We start from the raw sequence: 23920 nt of genomic DNA, 5'->3' as shown, positions 1-23920 counted from the left end.
AGCCTGGCTCCACCAACCTTGCCTGAGGAAGCCTCGATGGGCGGAGGGCGGGTGCTCCCACTCAGACTGGCAAGCAGGGGCCCTCGGGGGGAATCACCATCATACACAAACAGGTAGTCATATGTGCATTCAGTGTCCAGGAAAAGGAAGTCTAACAGGATCCGGTGCTGGGGGCTTGGGGCTGGGCAGTGAGGACAAAAGGGCCAGACTCAGATATGGACCCTCTCCCCACACCTCCATGCAGCCCACCCACAAACACCAAGCCCTCCTCCTCCTCAGGAGGCTGGGGGTCCAAAGATGAGTGAGACCTGGGCCTTGCCTTCAAGGGGCTCCCAGGCTCATTGCCTGGGGAGGTCAGCGCTGTAACAGCAAGGACAGGAGCTCAGAGAAGGAATTACAGTATCAGCCCTGGAAATGACTCCTGAGAGCTGGCTGAACACCCTCTACTATTCAGATGGGAAAACTGAAGTGCTGAGAGGAAGCCCATCCTAGTGGTCACACAGAACTGTTCCCTTTTATTCTTGAGCCTCAGACATGCCCAAGCCTGAGGGTCAGGATCCAGGCCTGAGCAGAGAGGCATACTCCCAGATGGAAACAGGCCCTGTTCCAGGTTCAAAAGAGCTGAGGGAAAGGTCTGTTTCTTCCCCCGGGGCAAAGGCTGAAACTTGGAGTGCCACAGCTCCTCTGCCCCAACACACAGTCTCATCTTCTGTTCACAGTAGTAGTGAAGGGCACAGCGAAGGGCACAGACTCTGGAGTCAGGCTGCCTAGGCTCAAATCTTGGCTCTGCCACTTCCTAGCTACTAGCTGTGTGATCTTGGGCAATCACCTAACCTCTCTGGATCTGTTTTGTCATCCGTAAAGTGGGGACATAATTACTGGATTCAAATTTCTTGGCCACTCCTCCCATCAAGAGATGAGGGCTGAATCCCTGCCCTTCGTATCTGGGAAGAGCCTCAGAGACTAGCTTGGCCAATACAAAGCAGCAAAAGTGATGTTCTGGGATTTCCAAGGCTACATCAGAGGAAGTCTTGCAGCTTTTACCTGGGCCTCATAGAATACTCCTTCTCAGAACACAGCTGTCATGCTATGAAAAGCCCAGGCCACACAGAGGGGCCATGAGTAGGTGTCCCAGCTGCCAGCCCCAGCTGAGCTTCGAGCTGACAGACAGCATCACCTGCCAGCCCTGTGAAGGAGCCTTCTTGGACACCTGGCCCAGGTGAGTGTTCAGATGACTGCAGTCCCTGATGACATCTGACTGTGACCACACGGGAGGCAATAATGCACATAAAGCACTTATGATGGGCCCACCACTTTCTAAGTGCCACTACTCCTAGCACTGCCACTATTTTTTTTTCAAGTTCTCCCTTTGCTTTTATTTCCACTTTTCTCTTTTTTATTCTATTTTCTTTTTATTGAAGCATAGTTGATTTACAATGTTGTGTTAGCTTCAGGCATACAGCAAAGTGATTCAGTTATACATATACATATAAATCTATTATTTTTCAGATTCTTTTCTGCTATAGGTTATTATAAGATAGTAAATACAGTTCCCTGTGCTATACAGTAGGCCCTTGTTGGTTACCTGTTTTATATATAGTAGTGTGTATATGTTAATCCCAGACTCCTAATTTATCCCCCCTCGACCCCCTGCACTGTCACTATTATTGCTCTTTGCCAGATCCTGGTTCCAGAAGGTTCTCTCATCCACATCTCACACTAGGGGCTCAGGGAAGTCTTCTGAGCTATGGAAACTGGGAGATTTGGGTTCCAGCTCTGTTCCTGACCTGCTGGAGGTCCCTGGGCCAGCCCCTTTCTCCATGCTCCTCAGTACACCCACCTGCATACTAGAGATGCTCATCCTCTACACACAAGCTGTGTGATCTTGGGCCAGTTCCATGGGCTCTCTGATCCTCAGTTTCCTTGATGTAAAATGGGGATAATTCTCCTCACCCACTAAGGCTGGTGTGAAAATCCCAGATGGCAACTCTAACACGCCAGCACAGACCTTGTCCTCCCTCACCAGGACCACTGACCCAGCCTCCTTCCTGGTCTCCCGGCCTCCCACCTTGCCCTGATGTGAGTCCCTGAGGGATCTTCCCAGCTCAACCTCTGGCCCTGACCCTCCCCTGCTCAAAAGCCCTCCGTGGTTCCCTACCATCCCCAGGAGAAAGTCCAGCTCCCTAACCTGGTGTTTGGAGTCTCACCATGTCTCACGTCACCCTACATCTTACAGCTCTATCAGGAACTGAGCCTTTGCATCAGCTTCTCCCTCTGTCCAGAGCACATTCTCCCTTCCTGCCAGCAAACTTCCCCATCTCTTCCAGGAAGCCTGGCTGGATTAGGCGCCCCTTTAGGTTCTCACTTTCCAATATAACCTTCATTCCTCTGGGCCAGGACCAGCTGTGTCCAGATATGTCTCCCCTGCAGCTTAGGAGGCCCACAGGGCAGGGCCTGGGCCTGCTCATCTTGGCCCAATTCCTGACATTGCCCAGCACAGGGCCTGGCACTGAGCAAGGGCTAGGAAATACTGGATGAAGGAAGGAAGAAATGCACAAAAGACAGAATACTGAAGTTGGCAGCTCTCCCTCAGGCTCTGGCCAAAGGCCCTGAGAACATCACACATAGACCCTGAGCTGTGGTCTGGAGAATGCAGAAGAATCATTCACCCAGGCCAGGCAACCAGACCTCCCAGAATCTTACCAGCCTCAACCAAACTATAAAGCTGTTCCTAGAATCATAACAAGCATAACTTTGTCAAGTGCCTGCCAGAGGCCAGTTCACCATCTCCCTTCCCCAAGTTCCTCCCTAAGTGTAAATTCTCCTGTTTCCACCCAACATGGGCCTATCTCCCAGGCCATCCTGCCCCAAATGCTTCTGCTTTTCCAAAAGCATAATGCTTCTTTATTCATGAGGATATTATGAGGACTGGGTACCATGAAGTGTGAACACAGTACAAAAGTAAGTAAGTCAGTTGCTTATTTTTTAATAGATGGGGGAACATGTTGGTTCTTAAGAGGTGATGGGCATTGGGAAGGATAGGAGATCATGGGGGGATCCAGTGGTCTCCCAGAGTCCTTCTTATGCCAACATCCAGCCAACTGGTCCCTAAGTCTCACTGGTGAAACTTCACAAATCTCTCAGTGCTCTCCATGCCTCTCCACTGGCTCAGTTTCTGCCCAAGTTCAGAACTCATTCTCTCCCACAAGACTAGGACACCAAGTCTCCAGTCTACCCCCACCCAGCCTGAGAGTGATGCCCCACTCCTGCTCAAAATTCTCCTTTGGCTCCCCATCAGTCCCAAGAGAGGTGGGAGTGTATAGCTCAAGTGTTAGAGCACATGCTTAGCATACACAAGGCCCTGGGTTCAATCCCCATTACCTCCTCCAAAAATAAATAAGTAAACCTAATTACCTCCCGCCTAAAATAAATAAATAAAGTACAACATATTTGGGGGAAAATTTTTTTTTAATCCCAAAAGAAAAGACAAGCTGTTCAGCATGACATTCAAGGCCTTTCTTCCCTTGCTTCTGGAGCCCCCCTCACCTCCCAGCCAACAGTTCAGCCAGATCAGACAAGCCTCTAACATGCCTCCTGAAACACACCAGCCTCTCTTTTGCCTGCATAGAAGCTGTTCCCTTTTGTCACCCAGTAAACTCCTATGCATGTTTCAGAACCCTGCTCCAGTGGCTCCTCCTCTGTGACTCCCAGCAGTCTTCCCACTCCCCAAGGCCTGTCTACCCAACCCCTGCATCTCCCTCTGTCTCAGCCCTGAGCACACAGGAGCTGAATGTCTGTGTCCAGCCATACCATCCCCAACCAGGCTGGAGCTCTTCAAGGTCAGAGAATGACTTATACCCACAATGCTTTTAAGTCCCATTCTCTTCTCACCCCCTAGACAAGAAGAGCCTCCAAGCTGGGGACATACACACTTATCCCCAAGAAACATGTTTTGTCCATACCCCACACAACCGCCATGGAGATCTTCTAGAACATAAGTCAGATTATGTCCTTCCCCCGTCAAAACCCTTCCATAGCTCCCCAGTGCCCCCAGATAAAGACCAAGCTCTGCAGCCTACAAAGGCCCTGCATGATCCAGGCCCTGTCATACCCGTGGCCTTTGCCCAGGACCTCCTCTGAGGGGCTCCCACCTCTCCCTGGAGGCCAGCTCCTACATCCACTGCCAAGGGAGGCCTTCGTGGACTTCTCCAGCCACTGCCTTTAGATTTATCTTCCACCTCCCTATTGCTCTTAGGAAACAGTTCAAAAATCACAAGCTCCTACACCATCTGGTTCCTCCCAAACTCCAGCCTCTGGCTCATTGTTTGTCTTCTTGGATTCTGTGTTCTAGCATAAAGATTTCTAGTTCCTCAAAAGCTTCATATCTTCCTGCTTCCAGGCCTTTGCACAGGCTCTTCTCCTGCCTGAAACGCCCTTTTGTTTTCTCCTACACATGACTCTGGTCTCAGCTATAGTCCACGCTAAGTCAGATGTCATCTCGGGGCTCCTCACTCCCTGGGGGTGGGTTTGTTTCCCCCACTGGACTGGGAGCCCATAGCATAGAGATTTAGCCTTTGCACAGGCTGTTCCCTCTTTTTGGAATGCCTTTCTCCTCCTCCTGGCTGATTCCTATTGGTCCTTTAGGTATCAGCTCAGACATCTCCTCCTCCAGGAAGCCTTCTCTGCTCTCACCCACCCCACAGGTCAGGCACTTCCTCTGGGTTCCTCCAGGACCATGGGGTTCCTCCATCACAGTCCTGACCACTCTGGGATGCCACTGTCTATTAACATGTTTGTCTCCCCCATTGGATTCCAAGCCCCAAGTCACGGGGATTGCTGGGGGCTGTGACAGTCTCTGCAATGTCCAAGTGGCAAAGACAGTGTCTGGTACATAAACAACTGAAAAAATGCTTTTATTGAAGTACTTTAAAAATAACAACATTAATAATCCTAAGACTATTTATTGAGCATTAACTATGGTAAATACCTGTTCTCATAATCCAACAGCCCCATGAGGTGAGTACTATTACTATTCCTACTTGCAGAGAAGGGAAGCCGAACCTCAGAGAAAGGAAGCCGCCTGCCCAAATTCACAAAGCTAGCAAGAAGTGGAACCCAAATTCAAAGCCAGGTGGTTGGGCTCAGAGCCTGAGTTTCTAACAATTACTCAGAATACCCCTCACTGATGCTCCTGGCTTGTAACTGTCCATCTGCGTCTGGGTGCAACTCCCCCACCAGACTTAAAAGCCTTCCAGGGCAGGGCCCAGGATGGCCGTGTTTTAGAGCAAAGGGCCTGGACTAGAAGAGGGCTCTAGGAATGTGGTGAGTGGATGAATGAGTGCACAAATGAACGAATTAGCGCATGAGTGGGTGTGTGACACGGGGCCCCACTCACCCTCAAGGCCCCACTCACCCTCGATGAGCCACTCGCAATTGCCATTGACGCTGTAGTTGCCCGCACCATCTGTCACGAAGCCTGGCGCCTCCCGCAGCACTTGCCGCTGTCCCTTGCAGTCCCCTGCCCAGGCCCCAGGGGACAGTGGCCCCAGCACGGCCAAAGACAGAGCCAGCGCCGCAGCTAGAGTCCGGCCCAGGACCATCGCTGCCTCCCCAACTGACCCTTACAGACAGTACGGGTCGTAAAGACCCGAACAGGACCCTCCACCCAGCTTGAAGCCCTGCAAAAGCGACCTCTATAGATGGGACATGGCCTTGTAGACAAGGGAGGTCCAAGAGTCACTGTCTCCGCGAAGGAAACTGCCGCTGTCGACAGGCTCTGGAAACCGAGGGGTTGACCCTACAGACCCATGGAAAATCCTGTAAATAGGGTCGTTATGGACGGGGCCAACCCCTAGGGGCCATGGGAGTCTCTTATAGACACAGGCCTCCATAGGCTGGCTGACCCCATAAATGATGTCCTGCAGTTACATTCGCGGGCGCTGCAGGCCGAAACGGACCTTACAGACCGCTGGGTCCCCAGGGGGAGAAGGGCTCCACAGTCCAGCGGGGGCCTACATAAAGGGTGCGGCAGGACCAGGCCTGGCCGAGATGGTCCGGGATACCCCTCCAGCCAGGCGCGGAGAGCGAGCGAGTGCCCGGGACGGAGCTAGTCTTCAGGGGCTCAGGCCTGTACCCCATAGACGAACTCCCGTGCTCACCCACCCGCGCCTCCCTTCGGAGCCGGATGAGCCCGATCAGAGAGACGACGGGACGATCAGGCCAGAGCGGCCAGGAGAAGACCCGCTGGGAGGGAGAGGGGGCGGGGGCCGAGCGGCCGCCGTGGGACGGAGAATGGAGAGGAGGCGAGAAGTCACGGAGACGCAGCTCAGAGCGGCCCTGGGAGGACTGCGGAGCATCCAACCCCACCCGTCCACAGAAGGAGACTTCCGGAAACTTCCCCGCCCGTTTGTTCCTAGACGCGTGCGCAGCAGTGACCTCCATGGCCGGAGAAGTGAGAATTACACATGCGCACTGCTAAAATCGTAACTCGAATTCCCAGGGCAGGTGGCTGAGCTAAGCATCTGCCATTGGAGGGCGCTTCACCTCTGACAGGGAAGAGAGGGTAAAAATAAAGAAGCCATACAGTAAGAGGACTCTGCTAGATGATGATTCATATCTACAATGCTCCCAGATTCTGGGTCAGCAAAAGGTCAGGTTATACAAGCCCTTCTCAAAATACCATTTCACAGATGGGCTCACTGAGGTCCCGAGTCTGGAACGGTTCTTGCTCAATCCCGTCTCTGAGCACTATCAAGATGTAAAAGAGGCCATCTTATAGATTAAAAACTCGACGAATCCTCTTTATTTTGGCAAGAAGGGGAAAAAGTCTTTCTGCCAGGGACCTGAGGGAGGGCCTCCGGGATGGAGATAGGGTGGACAGTGTACGGGTACGAGATCACAGAGATCCAAGGGAAGTTTTCAGAATCGAGACTAGCTTCACAATATCCGTCCTGGGAGCAGTGGCTTGGAGTCGCGGAGTCCTGGAGAGTCATGGGCAGGATCCCGGCGATCGTCCCTGGTGTTCCGGGGTCCGGCGGGGTCAGAAGTCTCGGAGGGGGCCAGGGGGCCGGAGGTCACGGAACAGCGGGAGCCCAGAATCCGGTGCCGCTCGGGGCAGGGGCTGAGGGAGGGGACGGGGAGAGCGGCTCCCGCGGGACCGTTTGGCACAAGAGTAGGGGTAAGGGAAGGGAGGGGGACATTACGCACCCCTACCTGGGCGCGCGGGGTGGGGAGATTTGGGAAGGCCTGGGATGGCAGAGCCCTGAGGCCGTAATAGAGCGGGGATCCAGAGCCCGGCCGGGGCCCGGCGCGCGGCCCATGGGGCAGGGGCGGGCAGGGGTGCTCAGACCGGGGGTGCGGTGCCCCCGGCCGTGTGCATGCTGAAGTATTCGGTGAAGCCGGTGTGCGGCGCCGCTGTCTGGGGCACGAGCGGCTGGTAGGGCGGCGTCGGGCCATCCCAGCTCGGGTCGGCCGCCTTGGGGAACCGAGAGGGAGGGGGCGGGGAGGCCGCGCCCGGCTCGGCCATGGTCACCACGCGGCCCCTCGGGGCCACCGCCGCCGCCACCGCTGTCTCCTCCACCTGCTTCCCGGCCTGGGAGGGGGGTCAGGGTCAGAGGCCGTCCGGGACCGACGGGGGGCAGATGCGGCCCCGAAGGCCCGTCCCCCTTCCCCTGGATGATCCCCCCTCCCGAGGTGTGGGCGCAGGTGTCAGTCAGGGGCGCCTGGGCAGTGGGGCCAGGTACTCAAGGGGCGGCGTCGGGGTGCGCCGGGCAAACTCCGGCGGCTGCCGGGGAGGGGGAGGAGAACCGCGGAAGGCCGGCGGCGGGGGCACCGCGCGGGGCGTCTGCGGGGGCGTGCGCAACAGCGCCAGGACCCAGTCAGGCAAGGTGGGCGCGGGTGCTGGGGGACAGTCGCGGCGCGGCGTTGGGACGCGCGGGGTGCGAAAGGCAGGGGGTGGGCTCAGGTGCCTGGGCGTGGAGGGCGGTGGAGGGGCCGGGAGCGGGGTCAGGTACTCCAGGGGCGGCGCCAGCAGCTCCTCGGGCGCCGGGGGCGCGGGGCTTACGGAGGAGGCGGGCGGGGGGATGGAGAAGAGCTCCGTGAAGTTGGGCACCGAGTCGCTGATGAACGTCACGTTCCCATAGACGTGCTGCGGGAAGGCCTTGTCTGCGGATTGGCCCCCTCCCGGGCCAGGGACTCCGGCAGAAGCGATCTGAGACGTGCGCACATGGTACGGGAAGTTCTTGTTGGCCGCTGAAGGGCGTGTCATGATCTGGGGCGAAGGGCAGGCGCGGGTTGCAGGACTGTCCAGGGATCAGACTGCCTCCATAAACATGGGGACCTAAGGATTCCCCTTTACTTGACATCCCCGATGCTTCCCTGAAACCCTTCAACTGAATTAGGCCCCTCCTCTGGGCTCGCACAGTGCCCAGGGCTCTAACCTTTTCCATCCATCACAAATCTTATTACTCTGCCGATGCTTCCTCCATCAGAGCCCTGATCATCGAGTTATCACTGACTGGTTAAGCTGTCCAGAATGATAGCTACTAGCTATATGTGGCTATTTAAATTTAGATTAATCAAAATTAAACTAAAACTTTTCTTTCTCAGTCACACTAGCTGCATTTAAGTGCTCCATAGCCACATGTGGTAGTAGCTATTGTATGGGACAGCACAGATTGCAGAATATTTTCATAAACACAGAAAGTTCAATTGGACAGCAAGTGACCGACTCTAGAATGTTAGCTCCATGAGGGCAGGCACTTGACTGTTCTGTTTCCTGCTGAATCCCCAATACCTTCTAGAATAGTACCTGGCACACATAAGCTCTCAATAAATGTTGCTTGAATGTAGAGATGTCTTCCAATTAGCCTGACAGGTCATGAAGGCAGGGACTGGGTGTGACCTTAGCACTACACATGGAAGCCCAGCACAGCCCCTCTAAGATTGTTGCTGAATACGTGAACAAGCAGCCAGAACCAAAGAGCAATGGAATGCCAGAGCTGGAGCTGTGCTGAGCGTTTTTTAGGAAGGAAACTGGCTGAAGGTGAAATTTAGCAGAAAGGGCACTGTGTTTGGTGGTGTGAGCCGGCACCCTATCTCCCAGCCCCACAGCTCATTAAGTATGGGATCTGGGGCACATTGATTATACTCCCTGAGCCTCACTGCAGAAAAGGGGTTGCAGTGCATACTTGGAAAGATGAAGAGAGGGTGGAAATGAAAACTCCTGGTGCAGAGCCTAGCACGTGGTGAGTTCTCAGCATTTCTTCTCTCTCTGTCTCTTTCTGACTTCCTGCAGAGTCTCAAGAGGAACTGTCCCAGGAAGGTGAGTCTGTACCTAAGTCAGGTTCTAGGGTAGAAGATGGGGGACCTGGCCCCCTCCCTCAGTGGCTGAGTATATTCCCTACAAAGAACACATGGTGGACGCCTCAAGTCAGGAGCCTATTTCCTTATCTGGCTCCCTCTCATGCCAGATCTTATGGTCTGCTGGAGAAGGACTGGGTTCAAAGTTCCCGTCCGCCTCCCCAAACCACCAAAGGCCATAGAGCTCTGGCAGGTCACCTCCCTTCTCTGGGCATTAGTTTATGCTCTCTGTATAGTGTGTTCAGAAACTTATCCATCTTGTCCTGGAGTTGCTCTGCCAATTAAACAAGAGGGCAGAAATAAATGCATGTGGGTGTTCCCCAGCATGAAACAGAGGCTGGTTTGGGACAGGTACCCACTGGATGGTTGATGGATGGATAGATGAATGAATAAATGAATATAAGAACTGTCACACAAAAGGCTGATAGGATGTAAACCAGGGCAAAGAAGAGGTTTGGTGCCAGTAACCCCTGCTGCCATTCAGATCTAGGTTACCTGGAGCCCCAGCCTGACCCATCCCAGCTGCTTCTTCCTGTGATGGAGTGGCAGAGATGGGGCAGAGATGGGAGGATGTGGAGGGGAGAGGAGTAGAGACCAGGGAGCCTAGGGAAGGCAGTGGGGATACAGAAGGGAAAAGTAAGAGTCTGGGGACACTGGGTCAGGAGTGGGAATGGGGAGAAAGGCAAAGAGGCTGGGGTTGGGGCAAGAGGCCAGGACACAAAAGTGAGAGAGAGGAATAGAAGAGGGTGGACTCTGGGGGATATAGTGGAATAGCCTGCAGGAACCCAGCAGGCTCTCAATAAGAGTCTGTTGAACGACTACAGGGATGAAGTGAAGGCAATGGCTCAAGAGCTCAGAACAGAAGGTTCAGGCAACTTGGGTGGGGAGCCTCATGTATCCTCCACCCATTGGTTTTTCACCCCAACCTGGATGCCCAGCCTCACCAGGAACACTCCATGGGCATACAAATGGATCCCCAGCTGGATGCCATTGACAATCTTCTCCCGGGCCCACTTGGGGATCCCGAAGTTGGCGATCAGGGCCATGACCGGAACTGCAAAGAACCTGAAGGGGAGGTATTGGGTCGGTAGAGATACTGTCCCTGCCTTCCACCCCACCCCACCACGGCCCCAACTCCCCTGCTAGGCACACACACAAGCCCCAAGCGAGTCCCAAACTGGAGGAAAGCCAGTGTGAGCTTCAGAAGCCAGAGGTTTAAAGGAGACAGGAATCCCACTGGCCTGGGAAAATCAGGGTGAGGCCAGGAGAAGGTTGAATTTAACTCAGTCCTACCCCACCCCAAATCCTGGCACCTAATAGGAAATCAACAGATGTTTGATGAATGAATTAACATATGATAATAACAATTAAGGACTTAACAGCATGCTAGACCTGTTACTAAGCACTTCACATATATACACACATCTAACTCTCACAGTGACTCTACGAAGCAGGTACAACTTCCATCCCCATTACACAGTTGAGGAAACTGAGGCAGAGAAAATTTAATTGTCTTGTGTAAGGTCACACAGTTTACAAGCTTTAGAACTGGGATCCAAACCCAGGCAATCTAGCTTAGAATCTGCCTGCTTTACTGCTTTATTATGTTGAATGAAAAAAATTTTACAACTAGCTTTTATTGGACATTTACTATGTGCCAGACTTAAAGCCCTCATCTGTTGCCCTATGCATGCTCAAGATAACCCTTTGCAATAGATACTCTTGACAACCTTTCTTCATGGGTAAGCAACCTGAGGCACTCGTTTTTTCATTTTGGGAAAGTAATTTTTTTCAGGTCACAAAGTGAGTAAGTGGCAGCAGTAAGTGACTCTGGTGACAGCTGCCTGCCTTGGAAGCCCATCTGCCTCACTGAGGAGGGTCTGAGTTGGAGACAGCCATTTCTGGGAAGCCGGGGAAGGCAGGGACAGGTTGGGGCCCAGCACATCTCACCAGAGGGTGTAGGCAGCAAAGAAAGGCACGTAAAAGGGCTGCTTCTCCGGGAAGTGGCGCAAGGAGACAAGTACGGCGTAGCTGAACCACACGTAGGCCGCCACCTGCAGCCCGATGAGCCCGTAGCCCGCTGGTGATTCATACATGTACAGTACCTGACCCGGGTCAAAAAACTGGACCCAAGGGAGAGGGTTTGTCATAACTCTGGCCTCAGGCCCTCCACACAGGGACCCCAGACCCCACCCCCAGATACCCAGGGGGCAGAGGTACTTGGTCATGACAAAGCAGCAAGAGAATGAGAGATGGAGATGAAAACATACAGAGGTAAAGAGAGAGAAGGCAAAAGAGAGAAACAGAATATATCTGCTACCGTGGGTCCAACATGGGGCTAAACACCACCACATGTAAGCTTTTCCATTTGCATCAACTTGATGAAGTAGGTCTTATTATCACCCCCCCTTCACAGATGGGGAAACTGAGGCTCAGGGGGAAGCCTTTTGGCCAAAGAGAGCATGATATAAAGCCTTAGAGGTGTTCCCTGGGGTAGGTAAGACCCTCGCAATTTTACAGAAGAGGAAACGGGCCCAGAGAGGGGTGCCATCAGCCAAGGTCAGCCAGCTGGAAAGTGGGAGAGCCCAAGGAGAACCCAGGTCTGGGTGACTCCTGAACTTAGTCGTGACATTCAGCATAAACGTGACAGACAGTGAGAGACAGAGGGAGGAGGAAGAAAGCTACCCAGAGATGGTGAAGAGGGGAGGAATGCACTTAGAGAGACAGATGGGAAGGCAGAACATCACAGAGCAGGAGAGAGAGCGCCAGGCTGAGCCAGATGTGGGGAAGGCTAGCATACTGGTGGAGGAGACCACCCTCTGAGGGGTGGGGAGGCTGGGGCAGAGCCTGAGCAGTGACAGGTGGGACTCACCTCAGCCTCGTAGATTAGCAGCACCACATGGGTAAGGGTGTACAGGGTCATGTAGACAGACAACTTCACTGAGCCTGAGTGGCTGATGCGGCCCCTGGCAGCAGGCCATGAGGGGAGATAGCAGGGGTGGGGGCTGTCAGAGAGGAGGGGGCGGCCACCCCCTCAACCCATCTCTCTGCCCTGCTCACTAGCCCAGCCCCCCTCCCCACCCGCTGTGCTCCCTCCCACCCTAGCCTGGGCACCGTGTCACCGTGAATCCCTTTCCCAGAAGGATGAGCATCAGCAGGAAGATGAGGAAGCTGGAGGAGAAGAGCAGCTTGGCTGGTGGAAGGGAGGAGAAGGCAGCTCAGACCCAGGGCTCGGCTTGGAGAGGAGCCCGAGCACCCTCCTGGGCCCACTTCATTCTCACCCAAGATCTTCAGACTCTCGTTGCCAATGCCATCAGTGGCATACTGGCCCCAGTATATGCAGAAAAACAGGAGGCTCAGGACTGAGGGGAGGATGAGTAGAGAGAGAAAAGGACAGAAACCGGCTTTAGGGCATCACTGTTCCCTAACACTGTGAGCCCTTTCTTCATCCCCATCAGGATTCTAGACCATTTACTCCCACTGACCTCCTAGGAGATTGGAGTCCAGTCCCCCAGACCTCTCCTCCCTTAGACCCAGGAATCCAGACCCCTGGCCCCTCCCCTCCAGGACTCAGAAGTCCGGGTTCCCAGCCCCTCCTCTCTTAGGCCCAGGTATTTTGAGCCGTAAGTCTCTCCTTTCACAGAACTCAAAAGTGGGGATATGCTAAACCTCACCCTCCACTCCTGCTGCAGCCATGAACATTTTATAAGTTGTGTGGAGCAGCTGACGACCTTTCAGCAAATCTAGAAGGAGGGTAGGGGAAAGCTGTTCACAGACAGGAAGGGAGAGTTGCTCATTTCCTCCAACCTTGTTCCCTCCCCCCCCCTTCAACCTCCCCACTCCCACCATGTGCTAGACTCACATCCAAAGTAACAGGAGAGGAAGAAGATGAGGATGAAAATGAGGAAGAAAGTCACATCTGTCTCCAGGATCCCTGCCAGTTTGATGGAAGGAGGTCACTGTTCAGTCAGACTGGGTGTCCCTCAACAGGCTCCCAGCGCTGGGCTCCCACAAAGATCCTGGGTCCCAATATGCTCACCAAACTCATCAGCAGAGAAATGCCGTGTCCAGAAGGACTTGCCATTTGTGAGGATCATCTCATACTCCAGCTGTAGCCCATCTCCCTGTGGGGAGTGTGGAGGCCTAAGGGGGGCCCTGGACAGGGAGGGGGTCAGCAGGAAGGCAAGGAGGAGAAGGCCAAGGTGGCCAGCCCAGTCCCTTACCCCACACTTGCTGAGCGCGATGTACCACCACCTTTCACGCACTGAGCGGAAGCTGCGGCCACTAGAGCAGCTCAGGTAGTGGGTTCCCTCCTCTGACACCACCTGGGGAGGAGTGAGAAGGCTGAAGTCTGCCTGTGCCTCCCTCTGGCCCTTGACCTGCCCACTCCCCCAGGCTGGGCTCATACCTGACAGCCTGACCAGGCATACTGGGTGGTGAGGTTGATGACCTGGTTGTTCTCCGGCCTGATCACTGACTCTTTGGCTAGGCAGTCCTGAGGGAGGAGGCAGGGACATGGTCACTCCTTAGCCTGCCTCAACCTTATCCCCCCTCCCCTACACCCTCCTCACAGCCTTCACCTTGTCCCCAGCCTTGTACACAGCTGGCCACTGGGATGGGTCGTCGAAGTAGAGGAGGATGTTCTGACAGCACTTGGCCTGCAGACCCAGAGATTTTGGGGTTTGAAGGAGTGTGGGGACCTGGGGTAGCCCTTACCTTGGGAGGCCAAGGGAGTATCCAGCTTCATTCAGCATGGCAAATGGTTAGGGAAGGCTCACCTCAGGGTATCGGAATCGGAAGTCCAGTCGGCCGTAATCAGAGAGGAAGCAAAATCTCGTCAGGAACACCCAGTCCTGGAAAAGAGGCCCACTCAGACCGTCATTCTGAGTCCTTTGAGAACTCTCCTCAGCTCCATAATCACCAACTTTTTTTCCCTACTCTGGAGTACCTGGTTTCCCAAAAAGCATAAGGAGACAAAGTCACCTCCCAAATTCTTCTGTGATCCCTTCCCTTTGTGTTCCAGGATTCCTGCTTCAGATGCCCCCCCCCCCCCACGCCGCACCAAGTTTCTTCCTCTCCCTTCAAACACTTCTCCCATTTCCCGGGTACCTGAGAAAGACCCTGGAGGGTCAGATCCCCATCCTGGACACCTTTTGTCCCAGCCACCATCCCACCGGCATCCCCCCGGTTATCCACACATGCCCCCACGATGGTCCCAGAGACCATCCAGTGCTGGGGAATATACCAAAAGGCCCTCTCCTGGTCCTGAGCAGGAGTGTGAACTCGAGGCCCTCTGCGGAGTGAAAAGTGCTGTCCTTTCAGCACCACCTCGGCGTCCCCCACCCCCACCCCAACTCCAACTCTCCCAACCCGGCCTCCCCACCCGTCTCCTGGCTCAGGTCTGACCTCAATGTCCCTCCTACAATCCCCGAGTCTCCTCTCGACCCCACAGCCCCCCTCAGCCTCAACCCAGACCCAATCCCTCACAGTCCCTGGCCCCACCGCCCTGCGGCACTCAGGGACCAACCGAAAGGGGCGGCAGTGGGCGGGGCGGCACCTCCCCCTTCTCCTCCCTCGCGTCCCCCCGGGGCCCGGCGGGTGGCAGGGGAGGGCCCGGCGCGCTCACCTCCTTGGAGCTGAGGTTGCCCCGCACATACTTGGCCCGGGCGCGGGGGGGCAGTGGCAGCAGCAGGAGTAGCAGTGGCGGCAGCAAGCGGCGCAAAGCGGGTGCCCGCGGGGGCTCCATTCCACCCGCTGGGGCTCGGGCCCCGGCCCGGGCTCCGCTCCGGCTCCCGCTCCGGCCCGGTGACGGCGGCGAGAGCGCGCGGGCTGGCTGGCGCGCGCCCCCGATTAAAGGGACCGCTGGAAGCCGTGTTCCCTGCCCCCTCCTCCGAGATAACCCAATCTGGCCCCTTCCCAATCCCCACCGTAGGAGGGGACGCCTCTTTTTCATTCTCTCCACCCATCCACAGCTCCAGTCCTCCCCTCTCGAAGTCTCCTTGATACCTCCGGCTCTTCATGCCCTAAAATGAACTCACATTTCCCCAAGAGGAGCTTCCTCCTCCAGACTGCCATATCAGGATGGCCCATAACCCTCAGACCCCAGTTCTGCCCTGACTGTCCCCCAACTTAGTCCCCAAGCTGCTCTTTGATTGATCATCCCCACCCCCAATGACAGCCATCACCAGCTGTGTCCACCCCAGATCCCATGCACTCTGAATTGCCTACAGAGACACAGAGGCACAGAGTGGGCAAACCATTTATTCTGGGTCACACAACTCCGAGATTGCAGACAGCCCTCAGCCACAACCACTACACCCTGCTGCCTGACCCTGTCCTGTCACTGCTTACCAGAGTGTGAAATCAGTTGCTGTGAGGCAGAGGAGGTAGTATTATGAGAAACCCACAAGCAGACTCTGAAGTCAATTGCTTGGGTTCAAATCCCAGCATTGCCACTTCCTCCCCATAAGACCTCAGCCAAGTCACAGAGGTGTGACCTCTCAGTCCAGCCCCCTATACCCTGGTACTGACCTTATGGTTTCCCAGTGGGCAATGGGAGCCCTGAAAAACCTTTAAAGAGTACAGTCCAATCCTCTCACCTTCATTTTCCTCATCAGATTCCAACACATTTTTAGCTTCATCTCTCTCCCTCTACTGCAGAAAAATTTGCTGCTCTTCAAAAATATCATTTTCAAGGCATGGAAACAACCTAAGTGTCCATCATCAGATGAATGGATAAAGAAGACATGGTGTGTGTATATGTGTGTGTGTATATATATATATATATATACACACACACATATATACATATACACACACACACACATATACATGCATATACAATGGAATACTACTCAACTATTAAAAAAACCGAAATTTTGTTACTTGGGGCAACATGGATAGACTTGGAGGGTATTATGCTAAGCGAAATAAATCAGACAGAGAACGATAAATACTGTATGATATCACTTATATGTGGAATCTGAAAAATACAACAAACTAGTGAATGTAACAAAAAGAGAAGCAGACTCACAGATATAGAGAACAAACGAGTGGTTACCAGTGGGGGGAGGGCAGTAAAGAGGTGAGGGAGTGGGCGGTACAAACTATTGGGTGTAAGACAGGCTCAGGGATGTATCACACAACATGGGGAATATAGCCAATATTTTGTAATAATTGTAAGTGGAAAGTAACCTTTAAAAATTGTATACAAATTTTAAAAATTTAAATATATCATTTTTAAAAACTTTTTAAGTTCAGAGGCCAAGCAGGAAACACAAGTGCATGAAATACTTTTAATAGACACTGTAAGCCCCATGAAAAAGGGGCCTCTGCCACTTGTCTTAAGGCAGTTGTTGAGGAGGAATAGTAGGTCTCCTGCCAGATCCTTTTTCTTTCTTCTTTTTTTTTTTTTTGAGAGAAACTCGAAATGTGTTGGGGGTTTTTTTTTTTCAAGCAAACCATCTGATTTGTAACAATAGGCAATTGATTCAAAAATTTAAAATATATTGTAGGCCAAAGAAAAAATTCTCTGGGCCATATCCAAGCCTCTTCAGCCATTCCTGCCCTGATCCTGTACACACAGTTTCTGTGCCCACCAGACCACAAGCCTCCCAAAAGCAGGGCCCAGATGTGACTCACCCTAGGTCCCAGCATGGCCTTGGGAAACAAGCTGAATGAAAACGGCCCCACATCCCCTATTTGCCCTCCTCCAAGCCTTGTACATGCTGTTCCATAGAACATTTCTAGCATTGCCTGAAATGTTCTTTTCCTCCTCTACTAGCAGTTGCTACCAAACAAAAAATACAAGGGTCTTGTGTCAACTCCTCTATGAAGACCTCTCTCATCAGCAGGACAGTCATCACTCCCTTCTTGGTCTATGCCAGGTCTCTCTCAGATGCAACCACTGGGGCTGGAACTGTCTGTGCTCACCACTAGACTGGGCATCCTCTGGGAACACAGACTCAGTCTCACTCAATCTGGGGCCTCAGCATCACCAGAGCTCAGAGTTGGGCACATAGTTGGCCTCAGTGGGTGGATGTGTTAGACTGACTGAAGCCCCAGGTTTCCCCAACCTGCTGGCCTCTGGGGCCCTAGGAAGGTGACAAGTGACAGTACCTTCCCCTCCACTTTGGACCTAGAACTCAGAGCTAAGGAAAGCTGCTCTCCTGGGCTATTCACCAAAAATCAAGAGGACCACAAAGTAGGTATTTTATTGAAGTGATTAGAATGTGGGATTCCTGGCCCCAACCTAGCCTCAGCCCCCCTCAGTACAGTCTCATGGGTGGAAAGGACCAAGCCTCCGGGCTGCTCTGGGCCACCACCCAGGAGAGGCTGGGCAGTGGGGCAGGGGGGCTGGGGCTCCAGTCCAGGGCAGAGGTTCGGGGCAACAAGGGTGATGGTGGCTGAGGCAGGAGTTGTGGTGGGCCAACCCCCCAGGGCCGGGGAGGGGGTGGTGTGGCTATCAGCCAAATACTTTTCAGCAGATCAAAAGCTGTTGGGGGGCCCCAGGCCATCTCCGATGGTGAAGGCAATGAGGACAATGGGGGTAGCCAGGGACCTTTCGGTGGTGCCAGGCTCACCCTGTGCACAGTAGGAGTGCTGCAGGTGTGAGGCATGGTGAAGTTGAGCTCCTTTGTCTTCTTTTGCCTCCTCTGCCTCCCCTCCCTTGGGGCCTGCTCAGGGCTGTTGATCCAGGAGGGTGTCATCCTTCGTTCCTCAGGGCCCCCAGGCTTGGTCCCTGGCAAAGAGGAAAGAAGCACAGGGGACAGATGAACTAGCACAGACAAAGGGAAGGGAGTACAGGGGACAGGAGGTGGACTCACCTGGCAAGGGTGGCTGGCAACTCCGGAGCACCAGGGTAAGGTCAGGCACACAGCCATGGCAGGCCTGTAAGGTGCTCACGATGACATCCCTGGCCTCTTGTACTAGATTTCTCCTGGGGAAGGCCTGTGGCAGAATTAGCTGGCATTGCAGCTCTTCCAGCAGCTGCTCCAAGTCAGGGAACTGTAGGGGACTAGGTGGGCCTGGGCCCGAGCCTCCAGGGACCTTGTTCTCCTTGCCCCTTGACTGTGGGGCTGGTTCTTGGGCCCTGCCTGGGCTTGGGGAGAACTTAGTGGGGAGTTTAGGGGTCCTTGGCTCCAGGGGCCCACTGCTAAGCAGTCGAGCAACGTCCAGAGATTTCACCTCATGGCTGAAGAGACCCCGGTGCTCTCGGCTCAGCCGGCCCTGGGTTATGACCACAAGCTTGGGGGCAGCAGGGGCCACAGAATTCCGGAGGACCATATGTGGATCCCGACTGGCCACAGGAGGATCTTGATGGGCCAATGACTGCCGACTGCCCACCAGAGCCTCATTACGCTCCCGCCTGGTCTTCCGACGGCGGACACGACCAGGTTTCTCAGGCCGCTGGAAAGTCTTGGGGGCTGGCCCCCTGGGGTCCATGGCAACCTGGAAGATAAAGATAGGGTGGTCATCAGCATGTAGATAAGTCAAGGACCTAAAAGTGAGTAGTGAAAAGAGGAGATGGTTTGGGGTGAGATGGAAGTATGATTTAGAGAGACAAGGTGAAAGAAAGGGATCAGCAGAGAGCCAACTGGAAAAGGCTTGGTCAGGGGTAAGGTCAGGGAAAAGGCAGAGTCATAGGGGTAGGATAGGGTCAAGGGAGTCACACTGAATGAGAAGATTTGTCAAGGGATAGAGAAAGAGTTAGAGGGAACAGGGATGTGAGGAAATAGCTAGAAGATGGGGGATGCGAAAGGGATCTTGATATTGGAGGGGTCTGGTGAACCAGAAGAGATTTTGAACAGAGGAGAAATCCAGGGGTAGAGGAGATACTGGAGAATGCAGAAGGTGGAGAGATGGTAGAGCGAGAAAGGCAGGAAAGAGGATGTAAGCTGGGGAGACAGAGAAAACCTCGGGAGAACAGAAAGGGCAACAGAGGAGCTATCAGGGATTGAGGCCTCGTCAAGGACGGTCCAGGAAACAAGGCAGGTTGGGCCAGGTGAGGTAAGGATGAGGGTACGATTGGTGGGGGCAGGTTGGGGGAGGGGCACCTCACCTTCTGCTGCCCCAACGAATCCCGCCCTCTGCCTACTCCACGTGGCTGTGGGGTACAATGGCTTCTTTTCCGTGGTGACCCCAGGTTTTGTCGCGCCCGATGCTCTTCCGGGTCTCATGCGCCCGCGCATGCGCGTGCCCCTCCCACACCCTTTGTCTTTCCTGCTCTGGAGAAGAGCAGGCCCAGGGGCACGTGCCAGCGGCCCAGAGTGCCGGTTATAGTCCCTCCTCCCCTCCCCAGCCTCACTTTTGGAAACTTCTTTCATTTGTCCTTAAGTACCTCCCCTTCACCAATTGGCTGTGAGGTCCATTAGGCCCGCCCCCTTCCTCAATGCTGATTGGTTTAGACATCTATTGGCGGACTTTCTCTCAGCAGCGTGAGATGAGACGAAGCGAAGGGAGAGAAGGGCCACGGTAGCCTCTATAAGCAGCCAGTCTCCACACAGTCACAGACCTTATCCCTAGAGAATCAGTACAGTGTTGTCATTCAAAGCTAGGATCCAGAACTAGACTACCCAGGTTCAAATGCCCAGATTAGCACATTTGAGCTCTGTGACCCAGGATAAGTATGTAACTGCTCAGAGCTTCAGTTTTCCTAATCTGTAAAATGAAGTTATTAGCTCCTTCTTACAATTGCTGTAAGTATGAAATGAACCAACATCTAATTTGAAACAGCGCTTGGTGAATGGATGCCTCAAAGCTTTGTTTCTCACTTATCCCCTCAGACTTTCAAATCAAGCTATGCCAGGGTATTCCCCATACCCTAGTAAGCTACATTACCTGTGTAAACTTTCAAAGCCTAACTCCTCAGATACTACTAGGAAATCTTTCACCCTCAGAGTCCTTCTCTTCCTCCTCCCGCAGAAGTCCCCTGTACCTTCCTTAATCACAACTTTGATTCTTCCTGCAGCTCTGTGTCTGGATCTGCCTCCCCCAACATGGTAGGACAAGACCAGGATCTGACCGATTCATTTAAAATTCATTCAGGAAGTACTTGTGAACTTGTGAACAGCCATAGCACTTGGTACCATGACTCAGGTCCCGTTCCAGGCAAGTGAATTGTAGCAAAATATAAACACAGTAAATAAGATTGATCTCTAAATCTTAGTATCAACCTACCTAGAAGGAATAAATAGGTAGGAAGGTCCCACTTGGGAGAGGAGCTACAGGAATATAATCAGGACGTTTAGGGGGGTGTGGGACCCCCACCTGGTCCCCCAGAACAGGGAGTTCTGGGAAGATTTGAAGTCTGAGATTAATTTGGGTCAGCGACCTTAGGTGACCTTGGTTGTGCATGCTTCAGAGCGCAGAAACAACCAACTGACGTTGTTGGACAGCCATAGGTTTAGAGACGGAAGCAGAGGCCACAGATCTGTAAGATGAGCTGTGCGGGAGGGGCGCCAGGCTGGACCTGGACCTTGCAGCATCTCTAATTTCCTTTGTCTTTCTGTATCTTCTACTACCCTCTTTGCAGGGTCAGTGATATATCTGTAATGCAGACATGTAGTTTAGATTTTATGCCATAAAAACTGGTGGTTTTGAGGAGGGGAGGCCCATGAGCAGATAGGCTCACTAAAGTCCTGGCACTGTCTTATGGTGTCTCCTTACAGTTGAGCCTCTAATTTTCACATTTTGCCATCTTCCTTTTCTCTCCCCCACGTCAAAAGAAAATGGGAGCGTCCCCTCCTAGCCAGGTACGTATGAGCCACCCCCTCAAGGGATCCAAAAATGGACCCGTCCACTCATTCCCCTCCCCCCACCACGTGAATGGCGCGCGCGCACACACACAGGCGAGCGCGCGCAGGTGGTCCCCTTCCGCACTTTACTCGCTCTATAGCAAATGGTTTCTTCCCCCGCTTAATTTTCCCCGTCCTCTCTTGGCCTTTCAGGTAGTTCGCTCCTCCCCGTGACGCTGGTAGGGTGGTTTCTTCCTCCTCCCCTCCACGGGTACTGGACGGTCTCGCCTCCCCCATACCCCCGGTGCCCGGGTGCGCTAGCTGCAGCCGCGGCCGGAGAGTGAGCGGCCCGGACAGGAAGCGCCGAGCGAGCCCACTGCGCGGCCGCCGTAGGGGAAGCACGGCTTCCCAATTCCACCTCCCCTCCTCCTAAGTGAAGGTTTCCGCCCCAGGAGAGGAGGCGGCGCCCGGTATCGGCCGTCACCCTCGGCTGGATTGCAGGCTTCGGGACCGTCCATTGTTGCCTGAGGGTGGGCGTGGCGGCGCCACCTCCTCCGGGAACACTCTTGGGCCCACTGTGCTTGCTCATCCTGCAGGAGCTGCGGCGCCAAGATGAGCAGAGAAGAGAACCCAGCCAGCAAACCCACGCCGGTGCAGGACGTTCAGGGAGACGGGCGCTGGATGTCCCTGGTGAGCAACCCCTCCCGCAAAACTCTGGAGTCCGGGGCGGGGGCGCGGGGGCGGAGTGGGTGAGGCTCTGGAGAGCTGCTGGTTCACGCCACTCTCACTCCGTGATTAGGAAACAGGACAGCTGGGGTGGTGCTGCCTAAGGAAGCGGGGCAGGTCAGGCCCAGCAGCGCGCGTGCCATTGACTCCCCCTTTACGTCCCCAAAGCACCATCGGTTCGTAGCCGACAGCAAAGATAAGGAACCCGAAGTCGTCTTCATCGGGGACTCCTTGGTCCAGCTAATGCACCAGTGCGAGGTGAGACCAGTCCCCCTCCTTCTGCCCCACCCAGGCCTGTGCCCTCACTGACACACCTGGACCGGATCTCAGGCCAGGCGGTGTATGGGGTACGCGAAATAGCCTCAGGTAGCCGTAGGGCACTCAGAGTCTCAGTGTAAGTGCCACATTCTGCTGAGAAGGAAGTGTGTGTCCTGGCTTTGTCACATTGGGTTTGTGTATTGTGAGGCTTTAAATGAAGCTTTTTTGTAAGATTGCCTAAGATGAGACTCTTTTGTTTGCTTAAACTAGTAGTGCACAGCCTTAATGGATTTCCGCAAGGCTATAGCTGTTTCCACAAAGTGGAGGTTACTGTAATAGCTCTCCACTAAGGAGGCTCAATTATGGTATCTTTCCACAAAGTGAGGTTAAACCATGGATTCCCTCGAAGTGAGGTTCAACTGGAATATTATTGGTTCAATGCATGGCTCAAGCAGAATGGGTTTCCATAAAGGGAGTCTTGCTTCTATGGGTTTTCGTGAAAGTGAGATTATAATGGGTTTGCATAAAGTTAGGTTTGACCATATTGGGGTTTGCTCAAGGTGAGATTTAACCAGACTGCTTCCATAAAGCAAGGGTCTTTCCATGATGACATTTGGTCAACACTTGGACAGAGGTGGTGGTCAATGCTGACGATGCCCCTGTGCCCACGGCACTTCTTGCCCACAGATCTGGCGGGAGCTCTTTTCGCCTCTGCACGCACTTAACTTTGGCATTGGCGGTGACAACACGCAGCACGTGCTGTGGCGTCTGGAGAATGGGGAGCTGGAACACATCCGTCCCAAGGTGAGCAGGGCTTGGGTGGGCAGCTAGAGCATCATTAGCCTGCTGCCTCACCACTGCTTCATGCGTCACTTTCCGCAGATTGTGGTGGTCTGGGTGGGTACCAACAACCACGGGCACACTGCAGAGCAGGTGACTGGAGGCATCAAGGCCATTGTGCAACTGGTGAACGAGCGGCAGCCCCAGGCCCGGGTCGTCGTGCTGGTGAGAGAATGGGATGGTGGGGGAGGAAGAAAGGCAGTGGTCTGGGACCCTTTGAGGTGTAGCCACAGCTGCACAATTCTGAGCATCTTGGCACCGAGCAGTGGCCTTCAGGCAGAATCTCGCGTTGGCACTTGCTACACCCATCAGACACATTTAGGGACTAATTAGCCCATTTTGCCCAAGGGACTGTTAGAGATTCTACGGGTGTTGAAAAACTCAAAATACTTAAATAGCCAAAAGTTGTCAGGCGTTCTCAGGGCAAATCTAGACTTCATCACTTCTAGAAGGTTCTTGCTGAATGAGATCTCAGACCTGGTTTCAGGAACTACGTTTCTAAACCCCGGTTTTTCATCCCTGGTGTATTCTACAGCTGGGGGGTGGAAAACAGTTTGGCACAGAGAACAGGATACCCAGATGCTGGTAGGCTGCCTCCTTATAATGCTTGGTACCTTCTCCAGGGCCTGCTTCCTCGGGGCCAGCACCCCAACCCACTTCGTGAGAAAAACCGACGGGTGAATGAGCTGGTACGGGCAGCATTGGCTGGCAACCCACGGGCCCACTTCCTGGATGCAGACCCTGGCTTTGTGCACTCAGATGGCACCATAAGCCACCATGACATGTATGATTACCTGCATCTGAGCCGCCTGGGCTACACACCTGTTTGCCGGGCCCTGCACTCCCTGCTTCAGCGTCTGCTGGCCCAAGACCAGGGCCAGGGCGGTGTCCCCTTGCCAGAGCCCACACCCTAAGCATCTGCCTTCCTGCAACATTAAATTTTCATTCTTCAGTCTCCAATTTTCTGCTCTATGGTCAAGCCTGTCTGGGTACCTCAACCT

At 53.9% G+C, this 23920-nt stretch overlaps 4 protein-coding genes across 14 annotated transcripts in view; 1 reads left to right on the top strand and 3 right to left on the bottom strand.

Annotated features, from left to right (window-relative positions):
• MEGF8 (multiple EGF like domains 8) overlaps window positions 1-6381 on the bottom strand; it is a 40465-nt gene extending 34084 nt beyond the window's left edge. The window contains exons 1-2 of one of the 3 annotated variants that reach the window (XM_010946723.3): window positions 5414-6381; window positions 18-181 (exon numbers count right to left, since the gene is read on the bottom strand). In XM_010946723.3, the coding sequence (XP_010945025.2) occupies window positions 18-181; window positions 5414-5600 (351 nt within the window). In that variant the 5' untranslated portion in view covers window positions 5601-6381. The remainder of the gene's footprint in view (window positions 1-17; window positions 182-5413) is intronic. The other 2 variants (XM_074369561.1, XM_074369562.1) reach the window with 2 other exon arrangements.
• Window positions 6382-6772: 391 nt separating this feature from the next.
• On the bottom strand, window positions 6773-15198 carry TMEM145 (transmembrane protein 145). 4 transcript variants are annotated; one of them, XM_074369583.1, is made up of 15 exons: window positions 14987-15197; window positions 14139-14213; window positions 13941-14018; window positions 13769-13855; window positions 13584-13685; window positions 13400-13484; window positions 13223-13294; window positions 13035-13103; window positions 12642-12722; window positions 12475-12553; window positions 12233-12326; window positions 10305-10425; window positions 8063-8269; window positions 7213-7591; window positions 6773-7120 (listed from the first exon to the last, which is right to left on the bottom strand). In XM_074369583.1, exons 1-15 carry the CDS (start codon window positions 15104-15106, stop codon window positions 6937-6939), a joined length of 1833 nt encoding a protein of 610 aa, XP_074225684.1. In that variant the 5' UTR covers window positions 15107-15197; the 3' UTR covers window positions 6773-6936. The 4 variants fall into 4 exon arrangements, with proteins under 4 accessions (XP_074225684.1, XP_074225687.1, XP_074225686.1 ...); XM_074369586.1 differs by lacking the exon at window positions 14987-15197 and adding an exon at window positions 14309-14682; XM_074369585.1 differs by adding an exon at window positions 11311-11483 and having other exon boundaries at window positions 6979-7591.
• A 2356-nt stretch (window positions 15199-17554) lies between these two features.
• On the bottom strand, window positions 17555-21233 carry PRR19 (proline rich 19). 4 transcript variants are annotated; one of them, XM_074369591.1, is made up of 3 exons: window positions 19421-21233; window positions 18186-18810; window positions 17555-18100 (listed from the first exon to the last, which is right to left on the bottom strand). In XM_074369591.1, the coding sequence occupies exons 2-3, from the start codon at window positions 18802-18804 to the stop codon at window positions 17628-17630; spliced, it is 1092 nt and encodes a 363-aa protein (XP_074225692.1). In that variant the 5' UTR covers window positions 18805-18810; window positions 19421-21233; the 3' UTR covers window positions 17555-17627. The 4 variants fall into 4 exon arrangements, with proteins under 4 accessions (XP_074225692.1, XP_074225693.1, XP_074225694.1 ...); XM_074369592.1 differs by having other exon boundaries at window positions 18186-19880; window positions 20539-21233; XM_074369593.1 differs by having other exon boundaries at window positions 18186-19880; window positions 20629-21233.
• PAFAH1B3 (platelet activating factor acetylhydrolase 1b catalytic subunit 3) lies at window positions 21174-23879 on the top strand. Of its 3 annotated transcripts, none has more exons than XM_010946729.2 (6): window positions 21174-21308; window positions 21692-21785; window positions 21990-22079; window positions 22767-22883; window positions 22962-23084; window positions 23543-23879. In XM_010946729.2, exons 1-6 carry the CDS (start codon window positions 21187-21189, stop codon window positions 23831-23833), a joined length of 837 nt encoding a protein of 278 aa, XP_010945031.2. In that variant the 5' UTR covers window positions 21174-21186; the 3' UTR covers window positions 23834-23879. The 3 variants fall into 3 exon arrangements, with proteins under 3 accessions (XP_010945031.2, XP_074225695.1, XP_074225696.1); XM_074369594.1 differs by lacking the exon at window positions 21174-21308 and adding an exon at window positions 21372-21565; XM_074369595.1 differs by lacking the exon at window positions 21174-21308 and adding an exon at window positions 21376-21534.
• Window positions 23880-23920: the final 41 nt, after the last annotated feature.

The sequence above is a fragment of the Camelus bactrianus genome, chromosome 9 (assembly GCF_048773025.1).
Source record: "Camelus bactrianus isolate YW-2024 breed Bactrian camel chromosome 9, ASM4877302v1, whole genome shotgun sequence".
Taxonomy (NCBI): domain Eukaryota; kingdom Metazoa; phylum Chordata; class Mammalia; order Artiodactyla; family Camelidae; genus Camelus; species Camelus bactrianus.
This window is presented reverse-complemented; position numbering and strand designations above follow the sequence as displayed.

What these genes read in the sequence shown, in the direction of transcription:
- PRR19 (XM_074369590.1), bottom strand. Translation starts at nt 20,715, where the DNA reads ATGCACAACCAAGGTCACCTAAGGTCGCTGACCCAAATTAATCTCAGA. An exon ending in TCCCTGTTCTGGGGGACCAG is followed by an intron (nt 18,811 to 20,628) that starts GTGGGGGTCCCA and finishes TTTATCTTCCAG; the next exon opens with GTTGCCATGGACCCCAGGGG. An exon ending in TTGCCAGCCACCCTTGCCAG is followed by an intron (nt 18,101 to 18,185) that starts GTGAGTCCACCT and finishes CCTCTTTGCCAG; the next exon opens with GGACCAAGCCTGGGGGCCCT.
- TMEM145 (XM_074369586.1), bottom strand. Translation starts at nt 14,458, where the DNA reads ATGGGAGAAGTGTTTGAAGGGAGAGGAAGAAACTTGGTGCGGCGTGGG. An exon ending in ATGCCTGGTCAGGCTGTCAG is followed by an intron (nt 13,686 to 13,768) that starts GTATGAGCCCAG and finishes ACTCCTCCCCAG; the next exon opens with GTGGTGTCAGAGGAGGGAAC. An exon ending in ATGCCCATGGAGTGTTCCTG is followed by an intron (nt 8,270 to 10,304) that starts GTGAGGCTGGGC and finishes CCTTCGCCCCAG; the next exon opens with ATCATGACACGCCCTTCAGC.
- PAFAH1B3 (XM_010946729.2), top strand. Translation starts at nt 21,187, where the DNA reads ATGGCGCGCGCGCACACACACAGGCGAGCGCGCGCAGGTGGTCCCCTT. An exon ending in ACGGGCGCTGGATGTCCCTG is followed by an intron (nt 21,786 to 21,989) that starts GTGAGCAACCCC and finishes ACGTCCCCAAAG; the next exon opens with CACCATCGGTTCGTAGCCGA. An exon ending in AGCTAATGCACCAGTGCGAG is followed by an intron (nt 22,080 to 22,766) that starts GTGAGACCAGTC and finishes TCTTGCCCACAG; the next exon opens with ATCTGGCGGGAGCTCTTTTC.